Source organism: Drosophila nasuta, chromosome 2R (genome assembly GCF_023558535.2).
Source record: "Drosophila nasuta strain 15112-1781.00 chromosome 2R, ASM2355853v1, whole genome shotgun sequence".
Taxonomy (NCBI): Eukaryota; Metazoa; Arthropoda; class Insecta; order Diptera; family Drosophilidae; genus Drosophila; species Drosophila nasuta.
Window position 1 is genome coordinate 27,862,121 of NC_083456.1, and position 17,629 is coordinate 27,879,749.

The 17,629-nt window shown below is 38.8% G+C and overlaps 1 protein-coding gene across 2 annotated transcripts in view; it reads right to left on the reverse strand.

Annotated features, from left to right (window-relative positions):
• LOC132786815 (heterogeneous nuclear ribonucleoprotein R) overlaps positions 1–17,629 on the reverse strand; it is a 58,352-nt gene that overhangs the window by 31,495 nt on the left and 9,228 nt on the right. Inside the window, exon 2 of one of the 2 annotated variants that reach the window (XM_060793482.1) lies at positions 10,234–10,320. In XM_060793482.1, the coding sequence (XP_060649465.1) occupies positions 10,234–10,320 (87 nt within the window). Of the gene's footprint in view, positions 1–310; positions 2,580–10,233; positions 10,321–17,629 lie in introns of those variants that run through there. The other variant, XM_060793483.1, reaches the window with a different exon arrangement.

Below are 17,629 nucleotides of genomic sequence, written 5' to 3' on the forward strand. Positions count from 1 at the left end.
ATAGATCCCTAATGATATGGCAAACATTCAAAAGTCTGAGAACAAATTTTTTTTTAAAAATTGAATTATAAAAACGAAAATTCTAAATATGCAAAAGTTGATCATATGTTATGTTATGTTAAGTTTTAAATGGAAGTAAAAAATATATTCGATCCCTCATGACAAAAAAATGTAAGAGAAATATAGAATTCTATTTGTTGTTCAGTATTGTCATGGCAAAAGTATTTCAACAATTAGAACAGTTTTACGAAATGAAATCATTGACAGCGATAATTCTTATTTTTATGGTGGATTCTTTTAGTCAACTTACTCATGCGAATTGGAGCAGTAGCTGAGTCGCTGCTGATGCTGAGGTGTGGTTGAGTATCCAAATGAGTATTGTATCCAATTGGCTGCAGCAGGTGTAGATAATTAATCCGAGTAACTGCCTTACGTTGGTTGGTAATATGTATGTGTATATATAATGTATATAGGTATTATTATTATGATTATTATTTAGTATTTTGTTGTATTTTTTTCACTTCACTTATTTTCAACGTTTACACTTCGTTTACTTGTAGTATTCAAATGCTTACGAGATATCAAATGTAATGTTGTCTACGTGTTTTTTTCTTCAAGTTTTCTATTTCAAAATATTTTGTAGTACTTTTTTATTTTGCACGCAACGAACCGCAAAAAAGTCGTTTCTATATAGTATTTTATTTTAGAGGGGGTCGCGAGGTGCGGTGCTGAATTGCAGCGGCGGCGATGCTGAGTGACCGGCGTACAGTAGAGCGTGAGTGATGATGATGATGATCTCAGTCAGTGTTAAAGAGGAGACATGCATACAGACACTGACACACGCAAACACACTTCTCTGGCTCTCTCCCTCGCTCAAGTGTGTCTCTCTGTCTCTCTTTCACTTTTCGCCGAAGAATGCAGGCCAGCGTCAATTGCAATCAGCGTTGCATTCGCCAACGAACTGATCTCGTTGATTGTCGCTCAGTTGGCTTTCGTTGTTGCTGGGGGCTGCGCGACGCAGGAAGTGCACGAAGCGTCGTCCGAATGCCGGCCGAACAAGTTACGAAGCACACCTCGGCTGCTACTACTGCAGTCGCTGCTGCTGCTGCTGCTGCCTGTTGCACTCTTGTGCTCTCTCCCGCTCTCTTTTTTGCTGCTGCCGCTAACTGCAGACTGCAGTGCGTTGCTCTCTCTAGCTTTTGGAGCTTTGAAACGCGCTGCGGCGATCGTCAATCGATTACACTGTGGTCCAGCTCGGTTTACAAGCTTTTTTTCCTTGACTATATCTACGTAAGTGTTTATGTTTGTATAGTAGGTAATTGCATCAATTATCTCAAGTTACGTAAATGCTGGTTTATGAAGAGCTTTCGATTAAAGCTTGTCTTTGTAGCTTTCGAGGTTTTGAGGCACACGTTGCAGTTTGCAATTGTAAAAGTGATTGCAATTGGTTTATTTTTCAATTTTGATTTGAATTTCCTTTCTTTTTTTATTCGAATTTTGCTGACTGCGTTTTACAGGGGCGAATTAAGAGAGGGGTACGGGACAAAAGCTGTTGTAAGATCCTACAGCTGACGAACGACGTAGAGACGGGGGCCAAATCCAATTTAATAATCCGATCAATCCGATCTTTAATATGTTGTATTGTATGTGTATTGAAGAGTTACAAAACGCAGTCGTTGTTGTTCAATGTATTTCTTGTATTATATAATCTTAATTATTTATTTTATTATCCGTTGCTCACTTTATGATCATTATTTGTTGCACCAAACACTTTAGAGAATTTAACTAAATAGTCTCGTCTCTCACTTTAGTTTTCTTTTGTTTCTTATTGTTGTTTTTTGTGTTTTTCTGCTTTTCAGGTTGTATTTGTTTCACTTGTTAGCAATTTATACATTTTATATTTAATTTTAATGCATTTCCAAACATGGCGCTGCATTTTTATGCGCTTCTCGTGCCCATAGAAACGTATTATTCGTTTTTATTATTATTTATATTTTCTGTTATTATTATTGTTATTATTTTCTATAGATAATTTATCGTTAAAAAAGCGTATTTAGCTTAGTGTGTTCCTCGTTAACACTTTCCGTTTTAATAATGTATACGTATTGAATAGATTTATTATAATAGATTTACCCTTTTTTTATACAGAGTTGCAAATAAAGAAAAACTTAAACAAAAACTGGCAAATATATGTTGCACTTAAAAACACTATGAAAAATCTTTTAAAACACTAACAAAATGGAATTTCGGTATATTGGGTTATTTTCTTTTTGTTTCGTATGTGTATGTGTGTGTGATGGGGTTTTTCCTTGCTATTGTTGTTGTTGCAGTTGCAGTTGCCGTTGCAATTTGTTTATTATCCAATGAGGCGTATGCGCGGACTCCGTTCTTTTACTTATTTTTCTCGAAATTAAATTTTATTGCATCCAAAGTGTGTTGTTGACGTTGAAATTTCAAATAGAGAATTTTACTAAATATTTTGTAAGGAGATTTTTGCTCGATGTGATATTTTTCAACCGTTTGTGTAAAAAGTTCCAGATTTGTTACAGCGAATTTTTCGCATGGTCTTTTTGCGCGTCCGCGATACTTGCGAGTGGAGTGACGATGCGATACAGATACAGATACCCGGTCGTTCAGTTCAGTCAGACGACCGTCGACGTCGTCGTTGGCTACAGCGACAAAAAAGCTTGCAGCAGCAGCGGCGACACACCAATACTCTGAAATTCACTCAGACTCACCAACACACATGTGCATGTCTATAAAGAGTAGCCGGCAAGGCTTCACACACAAGCGCAGCGTGCGTTTCCTTTTTGTTTTGTTTTGCCATTCGCAAGTAGGCAAAAGGCGGCGAGCGCTGCATTGGTATTGGTGGTGTACGTGTGTGCACTGCATATATGCAGTCGCTCGCTCACTCACACGCAGGCAAGTCTCGCTGCGCACACACACACACACACACGACAGAGTGTGCTTTTTGTAGTTTTTGCCACAGGCAGGGCAGCAGAGTTACTCAGATACTCAGCGCTCTATAGCAACAACCACCCAGACACGACGCCGCAGTCGCAGTCGTTTTGTAGTCAAACATTTTGTAGCTCACAAGTTGCGCTCTCACTCTCTCACTGCTCGTTCGTTTGCTCTCTGCGACGCTCAGTCTCTCTTGGCATCTCTAGCCGCTGTTGTTGGCAATTTTTTTCGCCTTTTTTGCAATAGACTATTGGCATTTTTTATTTCTACATACCTACACACACACACACAGTCGCAACACATGCATATGCACAGATAGAATACGTATTTCTGCTGTTGTTGTTGTTGTTAAGTTGTGTTGTGTTGTGTTGACCCCTCCTCAGAGTTTGGCGTTGCGTTTTGTCGCTATGCTGCTGAGGAACATTTCAATTAACTGCAATTCTTGTGCTTCGCAATCTGTTTTTATGATCCACACACATTCATTCAGCACTGCTGAGCTGCGTTCGCTTCCAAGTTTAATTAACTTCAAAGTCTGCTTGGCTTGACAAACGTATCTAGGCATCTAGAGAGTTGATGCGTCGATAAGATCTGTCATACGTCACATGTCTCTAGCTGCCTCGCTCTCACTCCCTCTCTGTGTGCAGCGGACTGCAGGTGGAAGCTTAAAAGCTTAACTATATTTAGGTGCGTGCATGCGTGTGTGCAATCAATGAGATCATCCAATTAGCTTGCCCATTATAGATCCTTCCAAATGACTAATCGCATTACGAACGAAAGCGAACGGAAGAAAGAGCAGAGCATGTCAATGTCTTGGCTACATTTAACTGATAAGCTTTTTATCAGTCATTCGATAAGCAATTCGATCTTATCATAGACAGATCAGCAAAGCTTTCGCTGATTGCAAAAATGAAAATAAAAACGGGAAAAGTGAAAATGCAAACGAATGAAGCAAAGAATAAGGTCAGCAAAGAAAACTGCAAGCATAAAGCGAAAATAAGGACATAAGCGAGGATAAGACGCTGTGCTCGCTGACCAGCAGCAGCATCATCAAAAATCGTTGGCATCATCAAAGTCCAGCAACAACTGCAACAAATAAAAAAAAAGTACGCAAAAAAAAAAAATTATAAGAAAAATCGGCATTGAATCCTGTTTTTATTCCCACAGTTTTGTGCGCGAGGCTTACAACAACTGACCGGGGGACAACGTCGACGAAGCCCGAGATCGAGGCTGGTCAGCGACAGAAGCAGCGACGACGACGACTGCGGCGCATGGTCATCATATGATGGTCTCAAAATAATAAGATGACATCCAACACTTCTTCTTTTGCAGGCAGAAAGCGCGATCAGGCCCTAACCTTACCCCATTTCTCTCGCTCTCGCTCTCTCCTTCTACAATGTGCAACCCTGCGCGTCGTCTTCGACGTCGTCAGCCGCAGTCCGTTCCAAATATTTTTATATAAAAAAAAATCGGCATAATAAAAAGTTTTTCAGCATGCTTTTAATTTCATTCCCCAGATACCAGAAGCAGCAGCAGGGGAGGGGAAGAGGGTAGGGGGTAGGGGTAGCAGGGACGCGAGGACGCAGACAGCGGCGCACTTGGCCACACAAAAGGATTGCGAGGCACGAAAAAGGACCCAGACCCAGGGACTTGTCTCCATTCAAATGTGTACTAGGTAGTTAGGTTGAGAGAGAGAGGTACTCGAATGTACCTGAACCTCTTGGCTCCGAGACAACCACAAAAGGATGGACATTGTCCAGTGACCAAAAACCTATTGAGCACACACTCTGATCATAGTTTCTCTCCTCTTCTTCTCTCCTTCTTGCTGTTGTTGTTGCTGTTGTTGTGGTGGTGGTTGTTGTCTTTGGCAGCTCTTTAACGCTGTCATATGCTCAAGCTTGAGCTTTCAAAAGTCTCGTGAAAGTTTCGGGATCGCCGAATGAAAAGAATGGAGCAGGTCCTTTGAGGAGCCACGAAATTTTATAAGAGAAGAAAGCTCCAAGAAAATTCCCGAATATAATTATTACAATTAAAATATAAAATTTAATACGTATTATTATTATTCTCCTGATAAGTTTATACGACCAATAAAAATAAAAAAAAAATTAAAAAAAATACAATAAAATAAAAATAAATAAAATATTTATATACTCAGTAAATAACATAAAAATATGAACGAAAAATACAAAAGAAAATTTAAGAATTCTTCTAAAGTTAAGTAGATTAAACAAATTAATTAACATCAACAATTTACATGAAAAACTACTACCATAATTAGCTAATTCAGAACTTCTATATAATATTGTTCGAATGTTTCAAAAAAACAATGAATACAAAGCTCATTTCACAATTTTTTAAAAATCCAAAAAATGTAAACTATATTATGAATTTTTCAAATCATTGCATTTCATGGACACACTTTTAACATCATTTATGAAGTTGTATTTAAGAAATCAGATAATCGCATTAGTTAAAATGAGCCAGAATTTCAAACCAACTATAAGTCACTGAACGAAGGATTTGAACCCAAAAACCTTTACCTATATATATGAATATATATTTTTTTTAAATCATTTTGAATGTCAGTTAGTAGAACTGGAGAACTTTAGGTTCATTCAGGTTCGTCGCTGCTGTTGCAAATGTTGTTTACCCAAAATCTTAAGAGCACAGGAAGTGGATGGGCTAGCAACGAACAACGAGAAACGATCAACGAAGAAGCGAGCGATGATCGCGATGCTCGAAGAAAGAAACTCAATGCGACATTTGCATTTTTAATGCAGACCAACAAATAAAATTGCGTTTTTTATGAGTTGATTTTGATTTGCGTTCGCTCTTTTTTTTGTTGGAAGTACAAACACACATATTGCGACTGGTTCTAATTTTTTATTTGTGTGTTTTAATATACACTTTTTTTTGTGTGTGTAGTTCTTTGGCCATTGTGTGTGCGCCACGGTGTCACCTTCGAGCTGCAGGCAGGAGCCAGGAGGCAGGAGGCAGAAATGATGCTGCTGCTGACCAGACAAGACAAAAAAGCGCTAAGCAGAAAAGCACACACAGCTAGCTGCGATATCCTTTTGTGATATATGAGTAAGTTGTACCTGAAGGATGCGCCGCCGTCACTGAGCCGTTGTGCACACACACGCACACAGTGGACGGAGGGAGGGAGGGAGGTAAGGAAGAGAGTGGTTGCCACTTTCGAGGCAAGCTGCAGTGTGTGTGTGTGTGTGTCTTGGAGTTTATCATTTGATATCGAGCGCGTAGAGTGTGATTATTGTCAGAAGAATGGCACAGCAGCGGATGTGGATGAGAGGCACAAGCAGCAGAAGCAGCAGCAGCAACCAACGGTGCAACACACACCCAGATGATAGGAGCCACCCCTCAGCGAGAGCTTTCGTGGCAAGGAGGCGACCCTGCACCCCTCGCATATGGGGTGGTGCTGGTCTTCATTGTTTTTATGCCCATCGCTGGTGGGAAAATTTATCTAAATTGTCGATGGCGTTTTTTTTATTCTTTCTATATTTTATTTCGTTTTTTTTTTGCTCTTTACTTTTGCTAAAAAAGGATTTTGTATTCTTCTCAGATTTTTTTTTTTTGTTGTGTGTTGTTTTTGTCATATTGTGGAATGTTTTGTCGTCACTTTTTTTGAAAATGATGCGCACGGCAAATGGCCCAAAGACCATAAATTAAGCCTCGGGAAGGACAAAAAAAAAACTGAACGGAATGGAGAAAAAAAAACTGACAGCATAGCAAGCCAAAGGATCAGCGTCGAATATGTAGAACAGAGTAGAAAAGGAAATTGGATGAAGGTGTTAAAATACAAAGAAGCCGTTGTTCTCTGCAGCCAATTCTCTTTCAGAAGTCGATGGCGATGTCGATGTCGATGGCCAAAGTCATTTGATTGCCAGTCTCGCAATATTCTAAACGCGGAAAGTAAACATTTTTACCCAATTAGCTGTCAAACTTGGCCACTTGACAGCAACAAAAGTGTGGAGTGTGGGAGGAGAGAAACGAAGGAGTTAGAGGAGATGACTCCTTTTTCGTGCCAAGCACCGAAAAAAAATAGAAAAGCGAATAGAGAGAAGTGGAGAGCGGAATGGAAAACGGCGACGTCAACTGCAGCTGAAGTTTTCCACTTTCTGTAGCTTTTGCCGCTTTTTGCTTTTCACACGCCACTGACGCTTAAGGGTTGGCAATTATTTTTAACGAACTTTTCTAGGCATTGCGAGTGTGTGTGTGTGTTTGAATGTCCTGGGTCAATGTGCTGCAACAAGGAAGCTGCTGTTGAAACTGCCGCTTCGGTTGTTGCTATTGCAAATATTACGCATACGCACCCATACACACACACAAACACACACAGAATTGAGAAATCTTTTGTGATCGCGTTTAAGATGCATTTGAAGCACAGCTGCGATCGCAAATAAATGCGACACGTTGCAGCTGCAGCGCAATGCAACGCAGACGTGCAACAATCAACGCATTAAATCAATTTTAACTTGGCCTACTTTTCGCAGTGCAAAACTCGAACCCTTAACGACAAACAGCAACAACAACAACGACGATGGCAAGCAGCAGCAGCAGCAGTCGAGACTTTGTTGCCATTAGCTGCACAAATGCAGCTTGCCACATGGCGCAGCATGACGGAGACACACTCAGGGGAAAGGGGGAAAATGTGTGCAAAGGAAGCTCATTGAAACGCAATCTCTGTACATGGCGACGACAGCGCGATTCACATTTTTAGTTGAGCCACTTTTTTAGTTTGTTTTTTCTTTCGTTGTTTTTTTCGTTTTTACGCGTTGTGTTAACCGTACTCGTAGTAGTTAAAATGCATTGCGCGTTATTCAATGGGAATTGTTTCACCTACATTCGAAAAGGTGCCACACCAAAACTGTGGCAGGTTGCAAGTTGCAGCTGCAGCCGTTGCAAGCTGCTGCTGAGGGGGAAACACAGTCTTTTTTTTCTCTTAGCTAGCTTTTGCTTTCGTTAACGGCTGACCGAGGTTTATTCCCAGCGGGGCCAAAATTTAATCTCGCCATCTAAGTACAGTGAAATCTCCTTAAAGTAAAAACCAAGTTATTTATAGATTGTGAATTTGTATATAGACATGGTTACCTTTGAAATTATTCCTATATTTTGCGAAAAAAAAAACATAAAATACTGAAATATACCAAAAGTTATATTTAGTATATTAATATACTACGTTGCATGGTTACCTTTGGAATTATTCTTATATTATGCGAAAAAAGTAATATACCATAAAATACTGAAATATACCAAAAGCTATATTTAGTATATTGATATACTACTACGTTACATGGTTACCTTGGCAATTTATCTTATATTATGCGAAAAAAATAATATACCATAAAATACTGAAATATACCAAAAGTTATACTTAGTATATCGATATACTACTACATATAAAAACTATTTCTAGTAGTATTTTTTTTCTATTTTTAAAGATTTCTTCTTAGGTTTCAGTTAATATTATTTCAAAAAATTTCTTCTATTCGTTGTATTAATTTCTTAGAATTGCAATTCGCGAGGGTTTACTGTAACTTTACATCCTTTCAACCCTCTATTCAACCATATGCTAAAGAAAACTAAAACTTAAGCTCTTATTTTTCGCAACTAGGTTTCTTTCTCGAAAAAAGAAACAACAACAACAAATATTATGCATAGAAACGCAGGTATGAATGCGAGGGGAGATTAAAGCTTTTGCATTTGTTGAGGCAAGGTTCATTAATATGAGTTCTTGCATGCATTTGCATACACAACATGGCTCTTAAGTGTGTATGCTATTTACATTATCATCACACTTGGTAACAACGTGAGGCGTAAAGCGTTTTGAAGGGCCACACCAGAGGATGAGATCGACAGCGGCATTGGCAGCCAAGCGTTGCCGGTTGAGAGAAGGCGGTAACACTCCTCCCCGCTCCCCTCCTATGCCCCACAATTATAACTGAGCCCAGGCAGTGCAGCATATTACATAGCTATTTACTTAACCCATTAATTCTGCAGTGGCAACAGTCGAAAAAAAGGTGCTGACAACGCGCGTTGCCAGCTTGTGGAGAAACGTGCAACGTGAAACGTGGAACGTGGTGCAATGTGCCAAAAGGCGTCAAGAGCATGTTTTACATATGTATGTTTATGTATACACATGTGTGTGTGTGTGCACTTGTATTTGCATTATGTAAACGCACTCAGTGCGAAAAGTGGGCATGTGGTCTATATATGTTGAACCAACCGACAACTGGACCTACATCAACATCTTCTGAGCAACAGCATGAAAAACATGTACACAAAAAGTGACAGACGAGTGTGATAAACTTTAAAGCATTATTAAGATATATTTAAGATACAAGTTTAATAAAAAAGAAGTAAGAAGTGTGATCGACTGTGCAAAAGCGTTAAAATTTTCTAAATGAATATAAAATAAATATACCAAATGATATATTATATATGGCATATTGATAGTAGTATATTAAAAGTATACCATAAAATAAGTACAAAATATACCAGATTTTCTAACCGACAAATGCTGCTTTGAAGTGAAGCCTACAAAATACAGCTCTAAAATATTTTGGATTTAGCATAGAGGTCAATGAGAGATAATGAGAAAATAAGTATTATAAATCTAGCAGAATTACAAATAATACTTTTTTTGCTAGTATATTAACATGCACTCTAAATAACTCTAAATATTCCTTAGTTACAGACATAGTTTGAAGTCTATCACACTCTTCCGCATTTTTAATAAATCGCGCTTGAAAATAAGTCAAGGAACTTCATGAACAACTGCCAGATGCGCCTGGAGTTGACGTCTGCAGGCAACGACGAAAACACAGAGCAAAGACTAGAGACTAGAGAACTCGACTTCAGTTTTGGGCCTTAACTAAAAAGCAACCTGGCCACGACAGATGATGCGGCAAGCAAAAGTCCTTGAAGTGCCGGCAGCAGACATCACCTAACCTCAAAAACTGTGCAGACGGATGTACGAGGCGAGCTGACTAATAAAAACATTTCCGCAACCAATGCATATATGTAGTAGCCCCTCACTTTCCTCCCTTCTTTCTTCTTTCCTTGTTAGTCTTTGTGACTTTCTGAAGCTTTTTTCAGGTCAGAAAGAGAGAGCAAGAGAGTGAGCAAAGCATCGTTTTAAGTGTGTGGAAAAACTGAAAATTGCATTCAACCGAAAGAGCAGACTGAAGTGAAGTGCTGTTGCAAGAGGCAAATACACTTCCTCACATAATTAATTAATTGAATTGGCCCACTTACCGCCATGCTGCCCCATGGAGTTGGGACGTGAGGGATATATCTCTGAGTTGTAGGCTCGATATGTTCCACGTGACAGATTGTGCGCAACTGCAAGTAAAAATAAAGAATGACAAATAAAATTAGTATAGAGGATTGAATAGAATAAAAATACATACAAATAATAAGAGAGAAAGAAACCTTATAAATGCATTCAGAGTCTACGTGTTGTGTCGGATATTTTTCAAAAATAATCTAATCCAAAAGCGAACAAACTTCTTGGGTGTTCCGATTATATAGCAAGTGTTTATAATAGCAGCTTGTTGCATTTCAGTTTCAGTTTAAAAAGCAATTAAGTATAGGGTTTAATAAGGTCAAAGCGATGCTTACACTTTATAACAGTCTCAAGTAAAATTGCGAGCTAAAAACCTTTTTTTGTTGGTCACTACTTCATAATACTTTCATTATACACCGATCTTAGTAGGATAGTTTCGAAAATGACGACTAAGATAGGTGTTTAAGTTACTCCACAATGGCAGTTATTTTTAATACCGTCTCATTTCGTATCATATCTTTTTTTTCGGTTCAGTTTAAAGTAGTTTTTGTTTCACTCGCTTTTAATTTAAGGACGGCAATTTTAGTCACGGCCCATTTCATGAATTAAGAGTGCTTTAAAAAGTAATTAAATACTTAAAGGGTCTAAGAAGGTCAAAGCTAATAATCGTCTTTTTCAAATTGCTTCATTATTTTTACAATGTGCAGGGTATACAACAATTTTAAGGAGCAGCTCTCGGCTATGTTCCGATCAGCAGTTGCAAACTGCATTTCGCATTGAAGGCATAGCTCTGCTTAGACTGCATTTATGCAACACACACACACACACACAAACACAGTCTCACATACAGCAAAAGTCTCACCCAAGCATACAGTGCAGTGCAGGGGGTAGAAGGCCTATGAAAAAAAGTGCTTGATGCAACTTCGTTCACGAGGACGAAGTTAATGGCATACATGACAGCGCGTGTGAATGTGTTATGTGTGTGTGTGTGTATGAGTGTGACTGGGTGTATGTATGTGTGTGTGGGTACAGTATGTACCAAGCGGTGCATTGCTGCTCCTGGCACACAGCGCGACTCCTTTTAGCTTTTACTTAACGTTTCGCATTGTATTTTTTATTATGCTTATACATTTCTATGCATGAGTGTGTCGTCTACATGTGTATTTGAGTGAGTGTGTGAGTGTGAGAGTATGTGTGACCGGAAACTGCCATTTAAAGTGCATTTTAAGAGGACGATTGCGTCGCGGCGACGACGACGCCGTAGCGTGTGCTCCTCTCCTGGTCGACGTCGTCGTCCTCCTCGTCTCCGTCTTCAGTCTTCGTTGTCGTTGCTCGACTTGCTTTGCTTCACTTCACTTGTGTGTTAAGTGAAAAGCACCAGAACAAGAACAAGAACAAGAACTTGTGTCCTGCTTCTTTAAATACCCAGTAACCATGGTATCAAAAGGGGTTTAAAGCTGTGTTTAAATTGTAAAATAACAACTAAAAGTAAACGTCGCAAATCCCTTATAAAGCTGAGATAATATACTGTCATATCTTTCACTCTTTACAACTGCTAACTTTACCAACTTTCGGGACAATACGAGTACTTTTAAACTCTTCCACTTATAATAAATAAAGCGTGGTCTATGTTTTTTATTAAAGATCTTAACAAAATATTTTTTACTCAAATGCGTAACGAGTATCTTCTAGTCGAGCATACTTTGCCTTAGCTTTTTTATTTGTTTGTTATTGCTCTTGCTGTTTTGTTGTTGTTGTTTTTTTATTATACACCAAGCGGTATTTGTTATTTTATGCACGCCAGCTCCTGCTACTGTGCTTTGTGCCGCATCCTCATGCACACACACGCACACACACACACACTCTTTCTCCAACTGGCTGTAATTCAACTCCTTTTTTTAATTACATTCAATACCCGTCGCCTCAGACGTCTCCTCCACCCGGCTCTGTCTGCGGCCAAAAGGTGTTGGCAGGCCCTTTTGGCTTAGCTCGCCATCTTTAACCTTCCTCTTTTGCTAATAATATCGATTTCCAAACCCTCTCGGCAAAGTAGCCTTAACAAGGTGTTAAAGCAATTTGTTAACCTGGCAGCATAGTACAAGAAGAGCTAACAAAATGGGCAGCAGCCGAAGCAGCCAAAGCAGAAGCAGCGCCAGAAGTGCAGTCAATTGCCAATAATCTCAATAAAGGGATCATATTTGCATGCAACGCAGCAACATCGCCAACTGCAGCACAATCGCTTGCACTCGAACGTTATAATGCATTTTGGCAGCCGTGAAACTGTAGAGCTTACCAAAGGATTGTCAATGGATGAGCACAAGAATGATGTACAGTCAGCACATCCCATGCAGTTGGCCAAGGTAAACAAATGAGATGGCTTAATGGCTAAAACTGTTGGCTTTGCACTAAATATTTCCGGCTTAAACTTATTCAAATAATTTAATAAGTAAAAGACACTTCACATTAAGATAAGGGATTAAAGAGATATTAACTAACCTCAATTAATAAAGAGAAATATTCATATGGAGAGCTTTAAAGCATATTAAATTGTTAATTTCAAATTGATGAAAGAGAAAAAGAATGAAAATTGGAAAATTGTATTGGGAAAAAACTCTTTCAATGCACTAAGTTAAGTTAATGAAATGTTATAAAGCTTTTAAACATTTTATAATTGGAAAATTGTATTGGGAAAAAACTCTTTCAATGCACTAAGTTAAGTTAATGAAATGTTATAAAGCTTTTAAACATTTTATAATATATAACATGCCATTTCAATAAAATTGACTACAAGAAACTTTAAAGCTCGAGCATGAAAACTAGCGCAATAAGCATCTTAAAATTAAGCTCGAAGCTTAATTACTTAACGCAATAGCTTAAGATTTTATAAATAAAATTACTATGCAATTTCACTCAAGAATAGTTTATTATAAGGAGTTATAAAGCTCGATCATAAAAAACTAGCTTAATGTCCATTTTAAGCTTTGAGTTAAAATAAATTAAATGAGCTTAAGTCCTGGAACAGAAGACTGATGAAAAATATTTAGTTCTAAGAGAAGAGCTTTAAAGTTTGAACTTTAAACACTTAAACCTTCGAAAGACTTCGTACATATTTTCTTGCTTTAACGAGCGACTTTCCAGCTTAGCATACCACAGTTGTATTTTCATTAGTAGTGCATTTATGCTTTGAAATGTAATAGCAGCTGCATTGTTTATGCTACCTCCCTCCCCCACCCAGCACCCCCTTCCTCACCCCTGCTGCTGCTCTGGTCGATGGTCCAGGGAGTTTTCCTTACCCTTTGGGGCAGTGGCATAAACTTTAAATATGTTTACACATGAGTTGGTTTTTGAAAAAATCGCTTTGTGCTATTTACTTTTTGCCATTTGCTCGCTCAGCCAACCCATACAACATTTCCAGAGGAATAGGTCAGTACGGTCCGGGTGAGGGTGTCTATAACTGAGTATGTGTGTGTGTGTGTGTTGTGTTGTACTTATGTTAAAACAACAGAGCACAAAAAATGAAGTGTGCAAGAAAAGTCCGTGCGGTGCTTTGAAGTGGCCTGAGGTACATTATGTGCATATAATGAGCACATAATGAGTACATAACATACTTGTGTAATAAGTGCAATGGCTTCCCCCCTCTCCGCTTCCTTGCTGCTGCAGTTTGCCACACACGGGGTTCAATGACAGCGTCGAAGGTCGAAAGCTAGAGAGGTAGTAGAAACGAGAGGGATGCTCTGAGCGCATTATTATCCTTTTGGCATGCAGGATATCGCTGATATATGACTTCGATTTGACTGGAAGGAGCTGCTACTACTGCTGCAACTATACTAAGCACTCGAAATGATGAATATCTCGAGTGTTTTTTCCCCCTGTTGCACATCGCAATGAACCAACGACGACGAGTAGCAAATGGTTTTCCCCCTTCGACAGCTGTGCAGTATCTCATAGATAAAAGTTAAAGCAAACTAGCAACTGCAACGGCGATGACAATGCTGTTGTTGTTGCTATGATGACCAGAAAAAAGCTAAGCAAGCAAGCAACTCTACCTCTTCTCTTCTCTCTCACTCGCTCATCTTTTCTGCTTTTCTCAACGCGACTCTTGGTTCCTTTTCTTCTTGGTTTTGCGACACAACTTCCGCTGCAAGTTTGCTGGAGTTTTGCATCATGCCTGCGCCTTGCCTCGCCTCGTCGCGCCGTTGACCAGAAGGAAATCTTTTGTAATCGTGCGATAACCCCAGCGAAGGACCGACAGAACTTGAAACTCAACCCCTAAAAAATCATCGTTTATACACATATATATACGGAAAAAACAATGCCAAATGCAATGCAATTGCATGTCCAGCTTAGCAGGATGCCGATGGCAGCAGCAGCAACGTTTTGAGGCAGCCGGGCACAGGTCCTTTGCAGCAATTAGAACGCGGCTGCTGCTGCTTCTGCTCGCCAGTTGTTGTTGTTGTTGTTTATTTACATATCAAAATGGCATTATATTCATATTGCCGCGAATATAATAGCGAGAGGCAAAAACCAGGAGCCAGCAAGGAGCAAAATAAATGCAACCGATTGCCGCATTGCATTTGCCTTTTGTGTTGCGCGATGCGAGGAGGAATCCTTTTTCGATATCTTTTGTGTGTTGTTTACTGCTGCTGCTGCTGCAACGAATCGAAAGGATTTCTTCTCGTTTTTCCTTTTTTTGCATGAAGCAATCGCCATTTCCATTGTGCCACAATTGTGTGGCAGACACGACAGACAGGAAGCGGGATAGGCCAGCTATGAAATTAATACGCATAAATTACACGCCAGATAAGCGGCAATTGAACAAAAACAAAAAAAAAAGACATTGCCAAGTGACCATGGGAACGGAATGCAATGCAACTCAAATGCAGTCCAAGGATGCGCTTCTTACTTGAATGTAAAAATTATCTGCATAATAGCAAAATATGATCTCAATTTCCTGCAAAGCAATCATGAAAGCTTTCAATTGTTTCTCCAATTGCAGCAAAGGGTTTAACAATAACTTTGTCCAATGCAATTATCTTTACAAAGGAAAATGTATTTCAAAGAAACTTTAACATAATGTCAACAGGAACTCGTTTTTCAATTTACTTTTAGTACATAATACATTTCACATTTATAGATAGCATGATAAATAAAAACGAAAAATAAACATCTATTAATTTGGGTATTTGGTATTAACATGGTATCAAATTTTTATTGCCATATATCTTCAATTTCTATAACAGATTTAAAGATAGTTTAAGTTAAAATTTTAAATGATTTCGGCTTTAAAAAAATATATGTATGTTTGATCACCTTTAACTAATTTATATTCATTGTTTTATAAACCAATAAAAGCATTTAAATTGAAATATATGTAGTTATCAAATGAAATACAACTGATTTTTATGCTTGGCATACTTCTTAAATTGTATACAACAGATTTTTATAACAGATATCCCAGATTTGAGGCAACGCCTCTTTGAGCACAAGCAAATCTTTGTTTGCCCACACTCCAAAGTGAATCGAGTACTTTTGGCACTTGGGATGCTTAAAAGTAATTTGAAAGCGCTGACACAATGTGCAAAAAAAGGACATAGAAGCAGGGGCAGCGCCCTGGCCCGATTCCTATACAAGAACCGGCCCGCAATTTGTTGGAATTGCTACAAAACGGGGCGAGCTGAAGACGAGGAGCAGGACGACAAGGAGCATGACTGGGCTGTGTGTGTGTTGTGTTGTGTTTGTTGCTTGTGTCGAGTCATTTCTTATAGCTGCAACTTTTTGTGCTATTGTCGTAGGTCCTCGATAGGGAGCAAAAGTCTCGAGACTCAGTCAGGCACAACGGTACGTTATATATGTATGTATGGTGTTGTTGCAGTGGCAAACTGTGGCCAGGTTGTTTGGTCAGCAACCGGCAAACCTGCAAACCGGCAACAACGACGACAAACGACAACGACAAACGGAGGCCGAGACAAATGGCATATGCGACAAGGACAACAATTGAATTACAAAAATAATTTTTACTGCTGTTGCTGCTGAGGCAAATAAAAGTTAGCAATGACTTGAAGCTAGGCAGCAGCAGCAGCAGCAGGACACGCCAAAAGCAAAAGGACGATCCAAAGGCAGGACACATGTCAGAATACAAACACACACACATAACACTCGCACAACTCTCAAGTGGCCCTTTGCCAGCCAAAGGACATGTTCCCGAAAACGGAAATTAGGTGACAGGCTCAGACGAGACGGCGAGTGAGACGCGTGCAGGTTTTGCAGCTCTTTCTAAAAGCTTCGAAGACGCACAGTGGGCTGAGAGCTATTGACTCCCTGGATTATGAAAATGTCGTTACTACTAGCAGCTACCAACAATTCAAATAAATGAATATTCAAATAAAAGTATAAGATGGATCAAGCGAATATGTTGTTGATCATCACTTAATCTTTTTTTTAAATAAATATAATTTTAATTTTAACATTTTCTTCATTTTTTTCTACTAGCAACAAACAACAATTGATAGAAATTTCAGCGAGAAAAGTAATATTCAAATAAATACAAAAAAAAAATTAAATTTCAGAATTTTACTATGTTTAAAAAGTATTTCTAAAGATGGATAAAACGAATCTTGTTGATCATATCAATAATTTTGAAATAAAAATGTTGATCTTAACAATATTTTTGGCAAATATTATTTCCAGAATGTCTAATCCACTTTTTTTTTATCGAAATTTAAAAATTATTGGTTAGGAGTATGAATAAATATATTTTTTTTATTGCCAAACTTTAAATGTTTTATATTTTATATATTTTAAATATTTTTAATATTAGAAAGCTTTGAGAAAAATTTTTGTTTTCACATTCAAGTTTAGTCATTCATGCAATCAAAGTTGTGACCACTGTGCAAACGACAAACATCTTGGGTCAACTTTAATTGCTGAATTGTTGTTCTTGCTGCGCTGCTCAAATTACTTTGATGTCGTCCTGTGTCTCGGGGCATAATCATAATGCTGATATATGCCGACAGGTTTCTCTTGCTCTTGCTCTTCATTGCTTTCCCAAAAATGAAGATTGATTTTGGCAGAAAAAGAAGTTGTATCTCTGCATCTAACGGCAGCAATAGAGCATGTCCTCTAATTAGAGAGCGAGGGGGCTGAAGGGGGAGTAATGCAATTAACGCTGTTCGCTGGCCGCGATAACAATTTGCGAAAAGCAAAGCAAAGCAAAGCAGCTTCAGCAGCGTCTGCATGCTGCAGTTGTAGTTGTAGCAGCAATAGTACTTGTATTAGTGTATTATTGTGTATGTGTGTGTGCGAGTGGGCCTCTCTGAATATCTCTCGGACTGTCTGGCAGAGCGAGCGCGCGAGAGTCGCGTGTGC